Below are 21,740 nucleotides of genomic sequence, written 5' to 3' on the forward strand. Positions count from 1 at the left end.
GCATTTTTTAAATTAAAGAAGTAGTAAGAGTAACCGTTGCAAGACAATTTAGGCAGGCAGTAAGGAGAGTACACAGGCTAATGGAAACAGGTGATCTAAAAACTAAGGACATTTATATTAAATCATCATAATGTAGATGGTACAATAAAAAAGTGTTTGAGGAACAAAAGGAATTAGACACATATTTGATGAAAAGTGAAATGGACATTAAGAACTTCCTGTCTGCTTCTGAAGTACATTCTGTTTCATGGTATCTTCCTGTTATTGCTGTCACTCCTTACAGATTTTCATTTGATCACCCTACAGCATGCAGGATCCTTTATTTTGTATGTATCACATCTAGTTATTTTCAAAATGTTCTTTTCATTTGTTTTGCTTAATTAGCACTGCATCTGAGACATCAATGCTGAACATCAGAAGTTGGGCAGCTGAGCTACCTGAGCTGCAGTTTCTCATTAGTTTAACCGTGTTGTTCTGCTTGCCTGCAGTGCTGAGGCAGGGACTGGCCTTCAGTCCTGTTTATCGCTTTTCCTTGTCGGACGGCACCATCGTTTCTGCCCAAACAAAGAGCAAGCTCATCCGTTCTCAGACGACCAGTGAACCTCAGCTTGTAATCTCCTTGCATATGCTTCACAGGTAATCCTGCCACTTCCTTACATCCACACTCTGCTAAGGGACATGCAAAGTACAAGGTTGCCAAAGCAAATGGGTTGTTTAAGGCTGATCGATTTCAGTTGACCCAGAACTGATATCATGGAAACAAAGTAAGATTTTGAATTCAATGCTTGCAGCAGGAAAAGACGTAAAGATTATTTCAGAATTTAAAAATGACATGCTGGATTTTCAATGCCGTGTTCTTAATGTCAGTATTTTAATTTCCTGTATTTTGCATAGTAGATTGCAAGGAATTTTCCAACTGTAATTAAATCTAGAAAACTTAGAATTCTCATAGTTCACATTCGGTATCATTGGTTCTATTTCTTCTTAAAAGAACATGTTATGATGGCTAGGGCTGCACTTGAAACAAAGCGTTATTTAATTCTTTGATTCCCTTCATTCCATGTCTTTTCTGGTGTTTGGCTTAGTGGCTTTCATGTGTCCAGTCCTAAGGAGTGTCACTACTGTTGGTTTGGGGTTTTTTTCTCAAAAAGTACAGTCAATAATACGTTAAAGTCAGAGCTCAGTAATCACTGACATCAAAACTTCAACATACAATTTTTATTAAGTCATTGTGTGTCCTGGTGTATTTGTATCAGATTTTGTTTCAGGTTTTATTGGCTGACTGTAATTACAATACCATTTTCCTTGAATCCTCAGTGTCATTTTTCTTGAGAGGAAGAAAACAGTGCTAAACATAATTATAACTGAAACCATTTTATAGAAATTGTAGATTGATCTGACCAAAAGCTGTCTGCAATTTGTTTTCTTTGGATTGCTGAATAGACTTAATATTTTATTAAGTGCCAAATTTTAAATTTTAAAAAGCAAGCACTAATAAGTTTAAAATTGTACTCATATATTTTCTTGCAATTTTTTAGCAGAGTGCTGGTACTATTGTATTTGTAATAAGGTTTTAAAAATAGCCCTTTTTTTATAGTTAATGTTTTTCATCCTTGCCTTTATACCTAAGGCAACAAATACAGAATAAGAAGATTCACTCTGTATTCTTCAATTATTTCACTTCTCATGCTTTAGCAAAAGTGGAGGTTTATCTGCACTTACTTATACTGTGCAAATAGGAATGGATTTTGTCTCATGGAGAATGCATATTAGGAATGTTCCATTTGTATTTGGTTTTGGAAGTCCAGAGCTGATTTGATTTTTCTTGTCAGAAATTCATTTTTTCCTTCGTAACCTACTTGACTCTGTCTCTTTTGTAGCTTTTAGCATTTGGGAATATGTCTGATTTTCCTAATTTAAGTTTTAGCACAGAGTAAAAAGTGCATTACATCCTTCCATAAACTAATTAAAATTTGCTGAGGAAAAGTGACCTTCAGGTGCTCTCACAGGAGCTTTTTCTCTGTGTGTATGTGTGTGTGTCTCTTCTGTTTCTTCTGTCTTGCTGCCTACATCTCTAAAATATGAGTTTCAGCTCTTATGTGTGTGGTTTGTTTTTCTTCTCTCCTTTTCCTAAATGCCTGTGCAGGACTGGATTGCTAACAGACTGTTCTCATTCTGAACCAGTATCCAGTAGTTCCCTTGGCTCACATGCTGTTTTGGAGCAGTATTAAAACACTCTGGCAGTGTAAAAATGTGACTTTTTCAACTTTCTTTTCGCTATGAACTTGGTGGGCAAATAGCCCACTCTGGCCTTGTGGTGGGGCTAACTCAGAGAAATTCAAAACTCCAGCAAACAGCTGTCTGCAGCTGTCTTGTAAAACATGTATTTGTTGGGTCATATGTTTCAGATGAGATTTCTTTCAGTTCTAGAGGTTAGCTCTTGCCAAATTGTAGAGGAGAGATACATTAAAGGGAGTCTGAAATTGTGACCTATCAGCATTTCTAATGACTGTCATTTAAGTGAGGTTCAATTTTGTTTTTCCTCTCTTTCATTGTTTTCTAATGAGGTACTGAAAAACCATACTGTTAATGTTCATCCATGTTGAGAGTTGCATATCACTTTTGTCAAATTGTTGATTTGTTTTTGATTGTAGGGGTTTTGTGTTATTTTAAAGTGAGGTTTGGGGTTTTGCTTCTTTTTCCGTAATGTAATTGCAAGTTGGCTACTGTCATTTAGCTAACAGGCTGTTTTTCTTCCTCTTGCCACATAGAGAGCAGAATGTCTGTGGAATGAATCAGGATTTGACTGGACAAGGAATGGGGAAGATATTGAACCCAATTAGTTCCAGCAGCCCTGCCCATCAGGCCATGTGCAGTGGGAACCCAGGTCAGGATATGACCATCAGTAGCAATATAAATTTTGCCATAAATGGCCCAAAGGAGCAAGTGGGCATGCCAGCAGGCAGGTTTGGTGGTTCAGGGGGAATGAACCATGTGTCAAGCATACAAGCATCCACTCCTCAGGGTAGTAACTATGCACTAAAAATGAATAGCCCCTCACAAAGCAGCCCCGGCATGAACCCAGGGCAGCCAAACTCTATGCTTTCCCCAAGGCATCGCGTGAGCCCTGGAGTGGCAGGAAGTCCTCGCATCCCACCCAGTCAGTTCTCCCCTGCAGGAAGCTTACATTCACCTGTGGGAGTCTGCAGCAGCACAGGAAATAGCCATAACTACACCAACAGTTCCCTGAACGCACTTCAGGCCCTCAGCGAGGGCCACGGCGTTTCTCTAGGATCGTCGTTGGCTTCACCTGACCTAAAAATGGGAAATTTACAAAATTCCCCTGTGAATATGAATCCTCCCCAGCTAAGCAAGATGGGAAGCCTGGACTCTAAAGACTGCTTTGGAATATATGGGGAGCAATCAGAAGGTACAACTGGACAAGCAGAGAGCAGCTGCCATTCAGGAGAGCAGAAAGACAACAGCGATAGCAACATGCCACCGGTTGTCAGTGGTGAGAGACCTGATGGACAGAGTAAACTGCACGACGGAAAAAGCCAGACAAAGCTCTTACAATTGCTGACCACCAAATCAGATCAGATGGAGCCTTCACCTTTGTCCAGTACCATGGGAGACATCAGCAAGGACTCCGCGGGAGGGTTGCCTGGGTCTGGTTCAGCACACGGAACCTCACTCAAGGAGAAGCATAAAATTTTGCACAGACTATTGCAGGACAGTAGTTCTCCTGTCGATTTGGCCAAGCTCACAGCAGAGGCCACGGGCAAAGAACTGAACCAGGAGTCCAGTAGCACAGCTCCTGGTTCAGAGGTGACTGTTAAACAGGAGCCAGCGAGTCCTAAGAAGAATAATAATGCACTACTTCGCTACTTGCTAGATAAAGATGATACTAAAGATATTGGTTTACCAGACATACCCCCAAAACTGGAGCGGTTGGACAGTAAGACAGACCCTTCCGGTAGCACAAAGTTAATAGCTATGAGGACGGAAAAAGAAGAGATAAGCTTCGAGCCCAATGAACAGGTAAGCTAATTTTTGTGTTACATGTGAATGGCTTGTTCCAGGCCTGCATTCCTGCCTTCTGACTTCCTCTAAGAGTAGCACTTTGGCACTTCAGGAGGCTGTTACCTGTCTTTTGAAATCCAGCCTTCACTTGGTTTCCCGGTCGGTGTTACTGGGTTGTGATGACCACACTGTGTAAAAGCACAGACTCTGCCTGGGAGGAGAGTGATAATGCAGGGTGCCTTTCCCAGATGGTAATCGGGCAAAGAGAAAATACTCGTGACTCTTGGTTAGTGATAACTAATTGACAGCTTTTCCCATAGGCTGATGTTGAACTGCTGTTGTGCTTGCTAAATGGGTCCTTGACCTAGCCCAGCATAGCAGCTACACTCCTCCCAAGGAAAACAGGTTCATGCTTAAGAACAGGAGTTGTTTGAAAGGACTGATAACAACTTTGCATTACTGATCTTCATGCTATGCTTGACCTGCAAATTAAAATCAAAGCAAATAGACTTCTGTGCCAATTTAGTGGATTTGATGGGCTTTTCTTGTCATCTTAAAAATTCTTTATATTCAGCCTCAAGTTTCTGCTGATGATTAATTGTTCAGTGCAGGGATCACGTCTCCTTGTGGAAGGCTATCTGCATTGAATTTTGTGTTCAGAATTTCTTTGCTTTCTGTACAAGGTTGCTTCTTGCTGTGCTGCCCAACACAATAATAGATTGTGTATTGCTGGGACCTACAAGCTAAGAAGTGTTATGTCACTGACTTTTCATGCAGAAGTCACTTTCCAAAAGCACCAAGTCCACATCACCCAAAGTGCTCCAGTTTTCAGAGTCCCAAGAAAAAGGGACGCAGCAAAAACAGTCTGCTACTTACTGTTTATATTATTTATAAAATGGGTAATTACAATATCAATTTTAGCATAAAGCATTTTCTGGGAAGGGTATAACTAGCTGGAGTTAATGATCCTTAGATCTGTCCTACACTATGAAATCTCCCAGCTGATCATTAATCCCTAGGCAGCCCTCTGTGTGAAGCTTTAGTTTGTAAATCATGATCAGATCATATACAATGGAAACGTTCATGTGTCTCATTCACAGCCGCATCCTTAATTATAAAAATCTTGTATATTTTCTAATGTGCAGACTAGGTTTGAGCTTGTTTATTCTTTTTAACCTCTTGTATCTTTTTATTGTGTGTGTATCAATACACTTTTTAATATTTTCTATATTGTACCATAAGGCTGAGGGATAGGCAACATTTTCTTAGCCTTAAGTCACAACATTAAATTATTATTATTTTTATTTGCCCTATTGGCAGTCTATAACTAGTAGACAGTTCTTTCAACAGTGGTTATAACCACAAAACATAGAGGCCAAATGTGCTGCTCCACTCTGGATGCAGCATTGTTAAATTCTCAGTTTTCCAGGCAACTCCTAAGGTTACTTTGCTGTTTTTGTTTCAACAAAATTTGACAGCTATTGCCACTATGTAGAAACAATTGTGGTTTTTCAATCCTTCCCACACTTCAAGCAAAACCAAGCCAAATTGTACTAACTTCTCCTTACTGAAATTTGCACCGATTTATCCTCAAGTCTGGATGTTAGTTTAGTTTTCAATAGAAGCCTGTATTTTGTATTGTCTGTGGAGATAGGGTTTAGATTCTCTGTGAGAACTTATGGTTCATTATGCTAGAAAAATACAGACATCAAGAAATTCACAGCTAAACTGGCAAGAATGGAGTATTTTTAAAATGTCTGATTGATTTCAATTCCTAGTTCAGATCCTATACAATTAAGTCAGTAGAAGATTGAAGGCAAAGATCTTCAGTCCTCCAGTATTAGGTACTTGACAAGAACGTAAACTTTAGTAATCACCAAAAAATTTATGCCCTTCATCCATAGATCAAAATCATGGCCTTCAGATGTTTATTCCCCAAGAATTAAATTTCTAAAAGAATTAAAATTTCCTTTTTCATGAGCTCTGTGGAGTACACAAGAAACAGTTTTGCTTACAAACCAATTCTCAGACAGCAGGTTTTATCCCCTCTAGAACTCTGAAGTCAAGTCCAAGGTAGTCCTACAGACTCCTTTTGTTGCTGATGGAAACACAGAAAAATACTCCAGGATTTTGTTGGGTTTTTTTAATCTTATCCTAATATGTGTCTAAAACAGACAAGGTCAGCTGTTCTTTATTGGTATTCCCATTGACAAGTGGCGGCACAGGTGAATAGTTTAAACTGTTTACTGCTTTACTTTTTTATAGGCAAGTTGTGTCTCACCCTAAATGTAAACTATAATACCAACTTTCAAGAAAGAGACTTCAGTGTCCACAAGCATTGCCAACCTCAAGCAGTTGAAAATCAGGTCTCTTGAATTATGAACTTCGTAAAGTGAATAGTCTATTCATTTTTTATTTTTAGGTTTTATGTTTCTGAGGTTGGGGAGGGATTTGAGGGGGTTGAAGCATGGGCTGTGGATGTATTGCCTTTTCTTAAAATTTGAAGACAGAGTTTGTCTCCCAGGAGAGAGAGAACCGGAGGTACAGGAAGGTCCAGGAGTTGGGTTTGTTCAGAAAACCACAAAGCAGTGCAGGAGTCGTGATAAAGTGGTATGGGCTTCCTCAGCACCAAGGTATGGAGCAGCCAGTCTTGTCACTTGTGATGGAAGACTGGTGGATAATGACAGAAGGGCTTGTGTTGCTCCTGTTGGTTGTACATAGAACTTTAAAACCCACTTAAAATGCAGTGAAACCTGGAGCTGAATAAACAGAAGTCCAGCATGGAGTAGGAGAGGAAATGGTGGGGAATATAGAATAATGTAAATGTTTAACTGTCTGAAAGTCAGGTCTTTAAACAAATAACCACTTTACCCCAATTATAAAATCACTAAAAATATTTAGCATCAAAACTCTTCAGCTTTGGAAGATGGTCTCCCACAGGAAGTGCTCATTGCCTAAATTTAGATCAAAGCTGGAACTATTTAGTACAAGACTAGTACACAGATTCTTGAGCTAAATTCTTCCATCCTCCTGCATCCTTCCCCCTCCTTCTTCCTCCCATATGTAAAAATTAGCCATGTGCTTGTGTTACCTATTTTGCAGGTTTATTTAAAACTTCTCCTCCCTGAGGAATGTTGTATTTTTAAGTAATTAGTCACTGGAGTGTGCAGTTTCTCTGGAAACTGCAGCAGAGCAGCAGTGGGATGGCCTCTACAAGGGAGATCAGTGTGTTGGGAGGCAACAGAGCCATTGCATTTTCTCCTTTTACTTTTGGTGTGACTTTCTGAGCAGGAAATGCTTTGAAGTGCACCACTGTACTATAAATAGCAGTCTTCTAGGTAGTACTCTAATGCAGAGAGCAGCAACTGACAGGAAGCCTTTCTCAAATGGCAGAGAATATTTCCAGCGCTGCCGTACCTTTTTCCCTTTCCTTGGTGGGATGATGGTTATCAGGCTTTATTAGGCTGGTTGCTGTTCCAGTTATGGCAGCTGTAGGGGAGAGGATGAAAGAGAGACCTGCTGGGGACACTCAGTGGGGTTTTCCTACAGTAGTAGGGCTGTTGCTGTCAAGCACCACAAGTTCTCATATGGTTCACCAGTGTTATAAAGGGTTAGAAAGTTAGAAAGCGTTCCTCAGCAGTAAGCCTGCCTTCTGCTCTCCCTGACTGTCCACTGCCAGGAGCAGTCCCTGATCAGGAGATGGTCAGAAGGGCTGGTTGACAGCTTGGAGGGGAAGGAGAGTGGAAGTACAGGGGAATGTTAGAGAAACATCATGAACAATGTTAGATATTGCTAAAGTAGCTTGTTCTCTGAGAAATCACTTGGGGGAGTGTTGAATAAAATCCTAATCTCCGCAAGTGTACTCTCCTCTTTTTTGTTCAGTAGACCATAAAGACAGCCTGTTTGACAGGGACTTTGCAATGCAACAGTGTGCACAAATGCTGTTCCAGAAACCATCTCAAGTATGTACATTTTTGTCCTAAAACTCAGAAACTGCTCTGGTGTTCCTGACATATTTTATCAACTGTGCTGTGCTCATGCTTTATGTGGAAACCACTGTCTTCCCAATACTAGCATATTTTCTCTACACATGCCACTCATCTTTAAAAAACCTATTTCTGGTTTAATAGTCCAGAATCCACTAAGTTCATGGGGTACATTTGTTTCTTCTTGAAATTCTATCAAAGCCTTAGAATGGGGATTCCATTTTCTGAATGTCTTCAATTAGAGTTCTGTTTTCAAATGTTAGTCATAGAATAGCTTGATAATTTAATAGGATTTCTAGCCAATTTTATGTTTATTGCAGTTACTAGGGAGAAAAATACTGTATTGGTTCCACTTCTAATTTCCTTTCCTCTTCTTTTCATAATCCTTTAATTTATTGCCAGTTTGGAGAAGGGATTTGATTTTGTTTGCCTCTTATGGTCAAATGCTTTGCCCATGCTTCTGAGGTAGAAGATAAACTAACTTCAAATTTATGCAAGTCAGGTGTAGTTTCAAGTTGGATCCCCATCAAAAGACAGCCTGTTGTAAGTCCTTAGAATACTGGGTCACAGTGCAAGCCATGGACATTGCCCATGGAAGGAAGGAGATTTCTGGAGACTTGAGTATCTTATCCAGTCTTTTACAATCCATGGAAGCTAGATTTTGAAACAGCTACTTTTGTAAACCAAACTTCATGTTGAGGTGCAGCTGCCTTTCAGTACAGCTGAAAAAAAATTCTGTAAGCTCTTAACTTCAGTCTGTATTTCTCTATATGACAGTATAAACTAAGTACTTTCTCAAATTCAGAAATATGCCTGAGAATTATTTGTCGTACACTTTCTGGCACCTAGTGTCCAAGTTCTACAGAGATTGGCATAATTGCACTACTCAGACATAATGAAAATATCCTCACAAGAACTTTCTTCTGATGCTTAGCACTTTATCAGATGCTTTTTTTTTTAAAATCCCTGACAAATAATTGTTTCACAGGGAGCTTAGGCTGTGCCTTCTACTTACATAAAATTCAATTTAGACCACTAACAAATAAATATAGAATATAAATAAAAGAAAAATCCCATGAAACTAACCAAGTAAATATTTTAATGCTAGTTTCTGCACATATGGTGCCATTTGAGGGTATGTCTGGAAAGACTTAGGCTAATATCATAGGTTGGTGTTAATTCCAAATCTCTTGGAGCTTTTGTAGCAGCTGACAACCCTTATAAAAATATAAGGATGAAATATTTAATATTGATTATTAAGCAAAAAAAGGGAGAAGGTTGTGTATTTGTGTTGTTGTAATACATCTGTTGTATGTGCTCTTTGTTTGCCACTTCTGAGAGGAATTAAAAGCATCTTAGGGAGTGCAGTTTTCTGACACATTTGGATCAATATGTTCTTCACTGGTGTTCTTTTAGGTTTGGTTTTGAGGTGGGATTTTTTTATATATATATATATATATATATATCTAGTGTTTGAACAAAGAATTGCAGTAGCCAGAATGCTTAAAGAAAAGATGACACAAAATCCTGCATAAAACCAACCAAAAAACCCCCTCTGCAACATATAAAACTTCCCTTTGCTGTTGTCTCAGATACATGTAATGAAGGCCATATGTCTTAATTCCCCCAAAGAGTACTGAATCATCCTTCTATAATTTATGATGCTCTATATCAGTCTCTTCTCCTGGCTCTTGCAGTCTTCTTGTACCAGATCTCCCATCGCTCAAACTGCAGCTCCTATAAACATCACTCATGGCTGTCTCTTGGAGCGCCTTTTTGAATCTGCTTATCACCTGTCCGTGCAGTGATTTAGGCTTCATATAATCACATTTGATTCTTCCTGGCTCAGCCTTTTCTGCTGATACCTTGGGTCCACCCAGCTGCTTGTAATTGCCTGGAAAGCAGTGAGTCATCAGAGGGATTTGTCAATAACAGGTAATCTTGGACCAGCCAACCTGTTTTCCTTCAGCAAGAGGGTAGCAGGATTGTTGGCACAAGAGAAACAGTGTGTTGAGGTGTTTAGATTTCAGTAAGGCTCTTTACCCCTTATGGCAGCAGGGTAGAGGTGCATGATCAGGATGAAACTGCTGTGAGTGACAAGGAAGCTGTTTGGAAATCCCTCCACACACAGTAGTTATTGAAGGATTCACTGTCAAAATGGAGATGCTGCAGGACTTGTTCCGCATCTAGAGCTGCTCAGTGTTTTAGTTAACCTAAATGACCTGACCTGACAATAGAGCTTGGTAAAGCTGAGTGTGGCACTTGAATGTCTGCAGACACACTGGAGGACACAATTCAAATTCAACTGCAACAAAGAGATACAGAGACAAAATGTTAGAACATTCAGGGTGAATAATTGCTATTTATTATCATTACTCAGGAATAACATCTCAATTTTTTTAAAAAAAAATGAGGGGAGAACTGACTAAATAGAAGTTTTACAGAGCTGTTCTAGGGATCATAGTGACAACAAGATGAGTGAGAGTCAGTAATGTCATGTAATTAAAAGAATCACAAGCTTTTCTGGAATATGCTATCAAATGTACTATGTGTAGAGTAAATTTTCTGCTTTACTCAGCAGCTATAAGGCTTCATTTTAAGTCCTGTCTCGGACATGGCTTCAGCAAAGGTGTGGATCAACTCAAAGCAATCCACAGGAGCAACAAGAGTAATGAGAGGCCTAGAAAACAAGTTATTTGCTGAAGAAAATTCACAAGTTGAGATTGTTTCTTCATTTCAGCTTAAAGCACAAAAGGGCACATGTTTTCAAATACAGAAAAAGTTAGAGCAAGAAAGGAGAACACAGTATGTTTGACAGATTCAAAATATGATTGGAAGGAAGGGTCCGAATCTTAGCGTGAGAGATTTTGCATTGAGACTGAGAAAAAAAACCAAGAGTAGTAAGGATGGCAGAGTGTTGAGACCAATTCTCCAGGGAAGCTGTGGATTTTCTGTCTCTGGATGTCTTTAACAAGCAACTGTATGAACTTCCATAGGGAATGGCATACACTGATATTGCCTGGAGGCTTTAAATTGCTTCCAGTCCTCTGATTCTCTGATTTCCTACCATTTTGCCAATAACACCAGTCTCTAGATCACCCATATGCTGCTTTTTGATGGAGTGAATTCCCTCCTCTTTTGCACCATACACTACAATTTATATGACTAGGAGATAATGTAGAAGGAGTAAAAAATAATACCATGATTATTTACAGTCAGTCACCCAAAAAAAGCATGTAGCAGTGTAACCTTGGGGCATTTTAGCTACCTTTGAATAAAATAGCTGGAATTCCCAGGAGCAGGTTAGATGTGGCAGGAGTTCTGTACAGACTAATGTACAGCGCTTCCTAGCCAGCCTGTGAGAGCCTCAGCAGGTATTTGAAAGCCATCTCAGGTATTTCTATAGTATCCTGTGATCTGTGGTGTAAGCTTGCTCTCAGTAAGAAGTTCATAATATGGGGAAGGACAAAAAAAAAAATAGCTCAGGAAGAATTGTATTTCAGTTCTGCATGTTTATGGTATTATTTCTCTGTTCCCCATCCTTCACGGGTGGCTGCTCACTCTGCCTCTCCTCTGTCATTGCACATTTCCTAATGAAGACACTGATTTTTAGTAGATGTTTGTTATAAATACTGTTATGATATATTTACTGTTCAAGATGGTAGTAAACTGAAACTGGACACCCTGTTCTTAATTATTACCCAAGTTTTGCCCTAATCAAGAGTTTAGGATTGGAGGATATAGTTGCAAAGATTTCCACATTTCACTCAGAAAATTATTTTAATTTTGAGAGGTTTAAGACAGAGAAGCTGACAAAAAAGAATACCAGTGAAAGTCAATGTATTTAAGAAAAACAAGCAGGTCAGTAATCATGTTAGTGTAAGGTGAACATAATTTTTCTCCCATCTTTATTTCATGATAATTTTCTGCTGAATTTAAATATAAATTCATGTGTAGATTTCTCTTTTCATACTCTAGAGAAGTTATTTTCAATGGTTTGGGAAGTTGGGAGCAAAATAAATTCCCACTCCTATGTATATATCTCGCCAGTTAACTTATGTAAGAGTTATTCCGCATTCAGGTTTTGAATGTAACAACAAAAAGGCATATAGGGAATTGTTACGGCCATAAAGTAACTTTCTGATTGTATGCTTTTAATCAAGTCATAAAGAGACTAGAAATGCAACTGTGCTGAAAGAAATACTGGTTATACCTACATAAACCCCCATCCATCTCAGCGCTCATGGATGTCCTGCTATCCCTGCTGTCAGCACTGATCACAGAGTGCGCAGGGAACAGTCTCCCTCTTGCCCAGGGTATGGAACCATACGTCCCGATGCGGGGCTTTTGAAGGGGTGCCAGTGCCACACTGGGCTCCCCAAAAGCAAGGCAGACTAGCCCTGGGAAGCCTGCACGGTCCCCTTCCAACAGGTTTGTGAGCTTCCTCCACATCAGGTGTGTTGCCAGACGCATCCGAGGCCGGCGCGGGTGTGACATTGGGGGGCTGCCTGGCTTGGCGCAAGCAGGGCGCCAGCAGCAAGCGAGCAGCGACCTGTACTGAGGCTTTGTGTGTTCTTTGTTGCAGCCAGGCAGTGAGTTGGATAACTTGGAAGAGATTCTGGATGACCTGCAGAACAGCCAGTTACCACAGCTTTTCCCAGATAGCCGCCCAGGCGTGCCAGCGGGCTCGGTCGACAAGCAAGCCATCATCAATGACCTCATGCAGCTCACCAGTGACAGCAGCCCCGGTGCGGCAGTGGCCACCCAGAAACCAGCAATGAGGATTTCACAGAGCAGTGAGTGCACCCCGCCTTCTGCACGCGTACACCGAGCTCGGGAACCCCCCAGTGCGGGGTGGTGCTGCCCCCAGGTCAGCCAGGGAGGAGCCGGGCAGATCCCGGTTTGGGGCGGGTGCTGCGTGGTGACGGAGCGCCATCTGCGGTCGTCCCAGTTCCAAACACGCAGGAGTTGTGTCTAACTCACACACCCTGGAAGTCTGTGTCCTCTGAGAGGTTTTTCAGGGGTACCCTCAAAGCAAACATCCCCTCCTGTGCTGGTTTGTGACACTGCTGTTTTCAGGGTTTTGGCATGGAGAGCATGTGTGGTTTTTCTGCGATGCAGATCGTTCCTGTCTGGCAGCTCTTGCAGCAAAAGGTGCAAGAGAAGCTTTTCTAAGCATGAATAAGAGTCTTTTTTTAAAACCACAAGATTAATAAAAGGACAGAAGATTAAGAATGCACAACTTTAATTTGTGGCTTTTAGTTGAGTCACTTCCAGCTGACAGCTTTCCTTAACCTTATTAATCAGCTTACAAATCAGCATTGAAATGTTGGTTTGCCATCATAGTGTAATGGAGAAAGCAAGCAAGACAGGAATCTTGTCAAGTACTAATGTTGAATAAAATAGCATAAAAAAATACTGCTTCATTTTTTCTCCTGTTGGCTAGGATGGCCATTTACTTCCTTATATGTGCTCTAGGCTTTTTTCTTGTAAAGCATAGGTTTATATAATATTTTTAGCCATTCTGATAATATTAAACTTAACACTGAGCTACTTTCAAATTCACTGAAATTACTTTGAAATGTTTAGATAAATTCTAATATCTCTATCAATAAATATTAGTGTTTAAATTCATATTAAGGCCACTTTAGATTCTTAAATTATCACTTGTTATCCATGTTGCTCAGAGAAGGATGCTTGGTTTTAAGGTACTTGCTTTTGTGAATATAGAGGTACTAACAGCAGCACCTCAAAAGTCAGAAGGAAATCTTTGTTCATGTGAAGTCTTCAGCATATTCTTCCTGAAGCAAGGTCTGTTTGTTCCTTCCAGCCATTTGGCTTTCTAGGGGTAGCCTAGCTTTAAATCTGCTTTCAAAGCTACTGGCAGTACAGTAATGGTATGACTGTAAATGGCTTGGTGGTTATCAGAAGTTCTGTAAAAACAGTATCCTGTTTCCCATCTAAATTAAAACCCTAAAGTATTTTCCCCCAGCTCAGTCTTGTGCCTGTGCCTAATTCCCCTAAGGAACTTGTGCCTTGGGTTCAGTAGAAGAGCATACAGAAAACAGTTCCACAGAAATAGTGAGGGGCCTCTCATATACTCACAGAAAAGCAATGTAGAAATAATGTCAAATCATATACAATTCCAAAAGTGATCTGGAGTTTTTTACTGGTTTGTTTTTTCTGAAGAAATAACCAACTTGAATTTTTCAGATTTTAATGAATTGCATTTATTTTCAACAGACAAATATTTATATCTGTTGAAAACCAAAAAGGCTGCTAGATCTGCCAAATTGCAAGAGTCTGTTATGTGAGGAATAGGGAGCCTCCTTCGGTCCCATTCTGACAAAGAATAGAATAAGCAGGAGGTGATGTGATCTAAGCACCATCACAGCTCAACTGTGTTGTTATTTTGTGCCACATTTCCAGAATTCCTTTTTGTAGTATGAGTGGGTACTGGCAAAGCTGCACACACAGTAACTCATTTATCTATGTGATGTGTCAAACTTCTGGAGCAAACTGTTTTGAAACTGTTACTGAAGTTTAATTTTGCTTCAGTCTTTAGACTTTGTGATGCCCCTAATCTCAAGAAGGTAAATTTTTGCTTCATAAGTAAGTTTTGTTTGCTTAGTTGAACAGGCATACAAGGCCAAACTTATATCTCATGGTTAGGAATTAGGAACACCTAATTTACTCATGTAATATCAATGTGGTATCAATGTGATAGATTTTTTTGTACGAACATATAAGCAAATATACCGGGCAGAGAACTTATATTAAAAAAATAAATACAATAAGTTCCTCTAGTCTGGTTTTATAAAATAAAAATTAAAGTCAGAGACCTCTGTTATGAGATATTTCTGTGCATTTTAGCTAACTTACTAAACCTCATCTAAGTTTTCAGATTCAAAAGTAGCACTTCTATCTAAAATAAGAAAGTATTAATTTAACTTCTCAGTAATGTGATGAACACAAAAATGCAGAAGTTGCTGTAAGGACGCTGTTTTATCAGAGACGCTCCTAGGGGAAGCTATCAGAAATTATTGCAAATAATACTTTCACAAAAATGTTTAATTTACTTGCATGTATTTTATGGGTATGATTGGAAATGGAATCAAAGCTACAAGGTCAGTGTTTGATTCATGTTTGAAAACTAGTTGAGCACACAGAGGATGCCTTCATGCATTGGAACATTGCCCAAAGACCAGCTGAGCCAGATGCTTGCCAGTCACAGTCTGAAACTCACTTTGCTGAGGCATTCTGCCTTTTTATTTGCAGAGGCTGATTTTAAAAGCACAACCCAGAAGAAAGCAGTTACATAAAGGTGACAGTAACCATCAAGGATGGTTCTATTTTACCAGGACATTATGGTGGCACAGCTCTCTTTCTGGACTCTTTTTTTGTTGTTGCTGAATCATGGAAGTATTTATTTTTATAAATGACAAAAAAATTTTCAAAAACAAAAAAAAAAAATAAGAGGGACATGTTGAAATGGGGCTGTGGGATCCTATATAGAGACAGCCTGTCCTTAATTTTGAAAGCTTCTTCGTGGGCACAGCTTATGCTAGAAAACTTTACAAACTGAGATAATTCCTAACAATCTGCCTCAAGATGACATCTGCATGCAGTTACAGTCCTTCTAGGTAAAAGATTAATTGGCAGTAGTATGCACATCACATAGTGGTGTATTTTGCTGTAGTGGCTCGTCTGTCAGTTAAATTGCATCATTTAAAGTTTTTTAAAATTTACATCATATCTGGTTTGTGTTTAGTGTCAGAATGTTCCATTTTGAAATTTACATTTAAATGTCAAGAAGGGATGTTTCTCAGACAGATATGGAGTGAGTAAACTGTGCAACATTAAATAGCTGAGCCCAAGAGCTTTAATTGTGTCTGGGTTCTTTTTTTTTTTTTTTTTTTTTTGTTTAACGTAGTGAAGTTTCCATTCTTGTAACTTTGCTTTTTTTCTTTGCTCCTCCTGTCTAGCTTTTAATAACCCACGAGCAGGGCAACTGGGCAGGTTATTACCAAACCAGAATTTACCACTCGACATAACACTGCAGAACCCAACAGGTGCAGGAACTTTCCCACCCATAAGAACGAGTAGCCCCTACTCAGTGATACCTCAGCCGGGACTGATGGGCAGGAATGAAGGGATGATAGGAAGTCAAGGAGCTTTAGGCAACAGTAGCACAGGTAAGATGATTTTCCTTTTTTTAAAAAAATTATACTTGAGTAACAGTCTATAGGCACATGCAGCTTAACATTTGGGTTAATACCAGTGCAGATTACTACTTTCCATAAAGTCTTGAAGAAATCATGTTTCATAGGATGTTATGTATTGGCATATTTATTTTGAATTTCTGTGTTTGCATGTTTTTAGTCCTGCCTTTTATGCACTGCTTTTTACCTACCTATAGAGATGGGTCTTTCAAAACGAAATCGTGGGCAATACTGTTTCCCTTATGATGCTGGCTTTGCCCATTATTATTCTTTATTTAGTAGCCTTAGCTCCTTTTTGGGAACCATCAGATGTTGCAATTAACAACATGTTCACCTAATAATGAACAAACATATAGCCTGTTTGACAAGAAAAGTCTGACTGGTGAATTTATTTCAACTAGTGCATAGTCTGAGATTGTGCAAGTGTGTGACAACCACTGCAGGAGCTCTGAGTAAAAAAATGGGCATTGTAAATCCTCTCAGCTGGCTGTTTTGTGTCAAATTTATATATTTAGTTGGCATCAGTATTAAAAGAGACGTGCAGCCAGGTGCTTGAAATATTTTATTTAAACAGTTTAGAGATCAACCTGTATTCTTTCAAGCGTCCTCTAACTTTACTGTTCTGTATACATGTTAGAGGATTTTATTCATCCTACGTATACCAGTTAGAGAATATTATTGTGTCCCTGCCTTGCTGTAGCACAGCACATCTTTCAGCTGATAAAATATGCAAAACACAATACACAAATGGACTGAACATGAGGATGTAACACTAAAACAAGTTTTGTACAGCAGCTGAAACAAAGACCCTTCAGAGGTTTTTCTCTGGCTATATGTCACCAAATAATTGAACTGATAAGTAATAATGGTTTGTATGGATTTTAGTATTCATTTAGGGATGTTGCATAATGCAACTGAAAAGACCAATCTGAACCAGTAGTCCAACCTGAAATCAGTGTTTTATCTACTCTCTTGACTATATAAAATTGAAATGTATAAATACTATGAATGCTATCTTTGGGTCTTGGGGGTTTTTGTGTTGGGTTTTGCTTGAGGCTTTTTGGCTGCTGTCAGAATGTAGTATTCTATATATTCCAAGTGTAAATAAAATGTATCAGTTGTTTACAGTAGATGTGGGAGGACTTCCCCTATAATAACGGTAATGAACTTCAGCATCTATCGGAAAGTTCCTGTGAGTAATTTCCCTGCACTGTACATTGGTCTGAGATTATCTAGGTGAGCCTTGAAGCTCTGAAGGCTCTAGGTTCCAAGTGAAAGAAGTCGCCAAAGATGTTTGCAGAACACGAATTGATACTCAATCCTTCTAATTTGTAAGTGTGTTTAGTGTTAGCATGTTGTTACTCAAGTCCCCATTCTCAGTTAGCACTTGGAAAGTAAAGCACTGACACACACATCAGTAAACGTGATTCATTTCCTGAGGAAGGAAGTTAAGGCTATCCACACACCCTCAGCACCTGTTGCAGGCTACATGTGGGAACACTTACTCTGAGCAGCATTTTGGAAATGATAAAAGGGTCTTCCTCTTGTAAGATATATCACAATCTCCAGTCCCTTGACTAAGCAGCGTAAGGCGTGGTTCTGCAGCTTTGCACATCTGGATGGGCAGTTGTGGTGGTACAGTGTGCTTTGGATGAAACTACTGCATTGGTATTGCTGAAAATGCAGCTCCTCAGGCAGCAGTAGTGTTAAGGCTGTTCTGATCGTGTGCTGGTACCTGAGTGTGTTTGGCTTTCGTGCAGGAATGATTGGTGGCAATGCCCCTCGACCTGCCCTGGCATCTGGAGACTGGGGCAGCCAGGCTCCCACGGTGAGGGTGACCTGCGCACCCACGGCTGGTGCCATGAACCGGCCGGTGCAAGCCGGCATGATCCGCAACCCCACGGCCAGCATCCCCTTGAGACCCAGCAGCCAGCCTGGCCCAAGGCAGATGCTTCCATCTCAGGTCATGAATATGGGTAAGTCACATGTGGAGCTGTTCCTTTTGGCACACGCTGGATTGTTAAAGATGAAGCAGAAGGAAAAAAAAAAAGAAAATAAAAAATCCTCACTTCATTTATAGATTTGATAAGAACTATATTTCACAGTGAAATTTTCCTGTGGACGTTTGAAAGAAGGTGTCTAAAATGTTAACATGTTTTGAGATGGACAGTTCCTGCTACTCTGTAGCTCCATGGCTGTGTGGCCAAGGAAAGAGGATATGAAGTTACCTCGGTTCACTAGAGACTGTGGAGTTTTTTCAGAGGAAATGATGTGGAATGATAATTGTTCCTGGTCATTTTCAAGGCAAACACATTATAATACTGACTCTATGTACAGTCTTTTTCTTATGCTTGTCTTATTAATTTTTACATCTACAAGGTTGTATCTGCTATTTTATAACTTCGTACCATTCTCAGAATACTTACATTTTCTCAAAATTGAAAAGCAAATTTTAACAAAAGAATAATGAAGCTTTTAAGTGTAATGTTGTGGTTTGCTTTTACCATAACATAAGTAACTCAACTGAAAGAATTAACACGAAAGTAGCTTCTCTTCAGAAAAGTTATATGGATATTTTTTCTTGATTAGGACCATCTGAATTGGAAATGAACATAGGAGGACCTCAGTATAGCCAACAGCAGGCACCTCCAAATCAGACTGCACCATGGCCAGACAGCATCTTGCCTATAGAACAGGCAACTTTTGGTAATCAGAACAGGTGAGTCTTGGTGTCACATCAGAACACAGAGAGATTTTGCAGGCCTATAATTTATACACCTCATGGAGACAAAGTTCTACATAAAACATTCAACAAATGCAGATCAGTTTAATTTTTGTATTATTTTGTGCTCATGAAATATATGTGTGTTCCAACAATATTTATAAATGTTCTCTTTGTCGTGTACTGTGTTGAATGAATTGAAAGTTCTGTATCAAAGTGAATGCTGCCAGCACTTAAGGTATAGTTGCACCATTTTTCACCTCTGGAGCATTAATGTGAGCATGATTCTGTCTGATTTTGCTGTTCTTATTGTTAACAATTACACTTAACGCTAAATGTGGAAAAGTGTCAATAGTATTAGCCATGACTATGTAGTCATATCTGTCCCTTCCTGCAGCGGGGTAGCATTTCAAGTGATGTAGGGCGTGGTTAATTATGTTTTGTTTGGGTTTTTTTAATTGACCTAAATTCTGTAAAAGAGGAGGAAAGAAAGATGAAGTGACAGGAAGGCTGCCTCTTCCCTGAAGTTAGCTCCTCAGGTAATCAGAACTGCAGATTGGTCACAACTCATTAACTCATATGTAAGGTATTAATAATTTCATTAATCATCAAGACTTTTAAATGATGGCACAACTGTTGAAAGCGGCTTCCACTTCTTAAAAAATAGCCATGTCTTCTCCAAAAGGTTTGCAGCTTACTTTGGAGAGACTGTGTATATATGAAATGTCTAAGGAATGCAAAATGGACAAGCAAGTGCAAAATGTTGAAATATTTTCAATTGTGTAAGTAGTAAATGGGGGGATCACTGAGAAGAAAATGAAGTGGATACATTTGGAAAAAAAGTATGTTTGGAAAAAATGTTAATCTTCTGACTACATTCTCTTAGTTGTCCTTAGGATGTCTGAAAATACTATCCATAAATATATGTGGCATTTTCTTTGCTATATTCCATGCTTTTCAAGATGTTTCCTGGTGTTTTCCTCAGTAAGCATATCCATATGTAAAATGTACTGTTTGTATAGTGAAATTATTCACCTAAAAAATTACACCTTAAAAGAAAATATAGGGTCATGTCTGGTCAGCAACCAGGCAGTTACTTCTTCAATTTTATTTATCTTTCCATTTCTCATAATTTCCTGAAGCTTTCCTGAAGATTTCCTGAAGCTGAAGATGGTGGAAAAAATTCCCATTGCATTGCATCTGAAAGTAACAATATTTTGATCATTTACTCCCCAGCTGGAGACAATTAATTGGTTGATGCTGCCATTTCTTGCTTTATTAATCCCTAAGAATGGTATTTTTATAATCTGATTGTTGCTGTGTATTAAATGAATAAAAATAATTCTTAAATTAAGAACTAAAATTGTCATTTCATAGAAGAAATGGAAAGATTGTAAGTAACTGTAATTTTTTAACATACAGAATTTGACAAATATTTTTTATAGTGTGTGTTCACGCTCATTTGCAATTCAGTGAGGGGTTTTTTGTTAGTCTCATCAGTTGTTTTTCCATATAAGAGATCCCTTCTTATCAGTTATCTTTAGAGTTTGTAAGCAATTTGAATCAGGATTTGTTTTTGCTCTTCTATTTTGCTGATTTATAATTTCATCTATGAGAGTTAAAGAAATTTCTCTATATATGAGTTTAATTAATACTTTGCAATGTTTTAAAAGGTGTGCCGTATATCCTTCTTTTTTTTTAACTGTCTGGGACCCAGTTAAAAAGAATATATTTTTATTAGTTTTCCTCCTTGCCATCTTTTGAGTTCATTCAGTGTGTAGCCTGACGATGCAGCTCTCCTGCTTAGCTTTGACATAGAGATTAGACTTCCATGGCAACCATATATCTCATTATGGAAATTAAATACACAAACATGTTTCTTTGTTTTTTCTAAACAGACATGTAAAAAGGGTTCACATATAGTGCTTTTCCTCCTTCCATGGGTGGCAGCTTTTGTTGTCTTTGAATAATTATCTGGGATGGGATTCTTCCATGATGTGCATATTGTAGCTGCCCTTGCCTGCAGACTGCTCTGCTCTTTTTATTTTTTACTGCAGTTCTGTGGTAGCATGCATGAAGCAGGGCAGGTGTGTGAACTGCAGAACAAAAACATGTAATTTGGCTGCAGATAAGGTGTTATTTTAGATTTAGTTTGTTTCTCAGGAAGTTTTGTCCTTTGGCTTTATAATAAACCTTTATTCTGCCTTTGTAACTGTGAGTGTGCTTTGCATACAAATTCAGGGGTGAGGTAAGCAGGATTTATAGAGCCATCACATGCTGCCTGACAGTATCCAAATTCTTCCTGATGTCCTTCCAAGCTACATAACCAAGTGTATAAACTGGTACCCAAGTGTGCATTTGGGGTGAGCTGATGCAGTATTTTAAATAAGATAGGGGAATGTCCTTTTCTTCCTGCTCCGTGCTTCTGCCCAGCTCTTCCAGATGTTCAGTTTGTGGGAGTTCAGACAATCCACAGACCCATCTGTGACCTTTTTGGCTTGTTTAGGCTGATAGAAAACCAGCTAAGGGTAGAGTCTATGGAAATGAGTACTACTAGTGATAGAATTCTCGATCTGACATGAGACATTCAGAGTTACAACTAGTTTAAAAAATCCAGTTATTTAATCTTCTGTCTCCAGTGACTATATTCTATACTGACTTCTCTGTTCCTCTGTTGACCCTGCAATACGCAGCCAGCGCTTGGGCTGCCTCTGGTGGGCTTTCTTGCTTGTCACATATACCTTGCTTGTAGGGTACTGGCAGGCATTAATCACATTATATAGTTAC

At 39.1% G+C, this 21,740-nt stretch overlaps 1 protein-coding gene across 7 annotated transcripts in view; it reads left to right on the forward strand.

Moving 5' to 3' along the window:
• The window catches only part of NCOA2 (nuclear receptor coactivator 2), a 188,642-nt gene that overhangs the window by 147,225 nt on the left and 19,677 nt on the right, over positions 1–21,740 (forward strand). For all 7 annotated transcript variants that reach the window (XM_014255672.2, XM_005517104.3, XM_088052708.1 and 4 more), the window contains 6 exons: positions 489–636; positions 2,772–4,041; positions 12,595–12,805; positions 15,995–16,204; positions 17,992–18,207; positions 18,821–18,950. In XM_014255672.2, the coding sequence (XP_014111147.1) occupies positions 489–636; positions 2,772–4,041; positions 12,595–12,805; positions 15,995–16,204; positions 17,992–18,207; positions 18,821–18,950 (2,185 nt within the window). The remainder of the gene's footprint in view (positions 1–488; positions 637–2,771; positions 4,042–12,594; positions 12,806–15,994; positions 16,205–17,991; positions 18,208–18,820; positions 18,951–21,740) is intronic.

This window comes from Pseudopodoces humilis, chromosome 1 (assembly GCF_049639895.1).
Source record: "Pseudopodoces humilis isolate 2021_Gansu_Grassland_sample_001 chromosome 1, ASM4963989v1, whole genome shotgun sequence".
Taxonomy (NCBI): Eukaryota; Metazoa; Chordata; class Aves; order Passeriformes; family Paridae; genus Pseudopodoces; species Pseudopodoces humilis.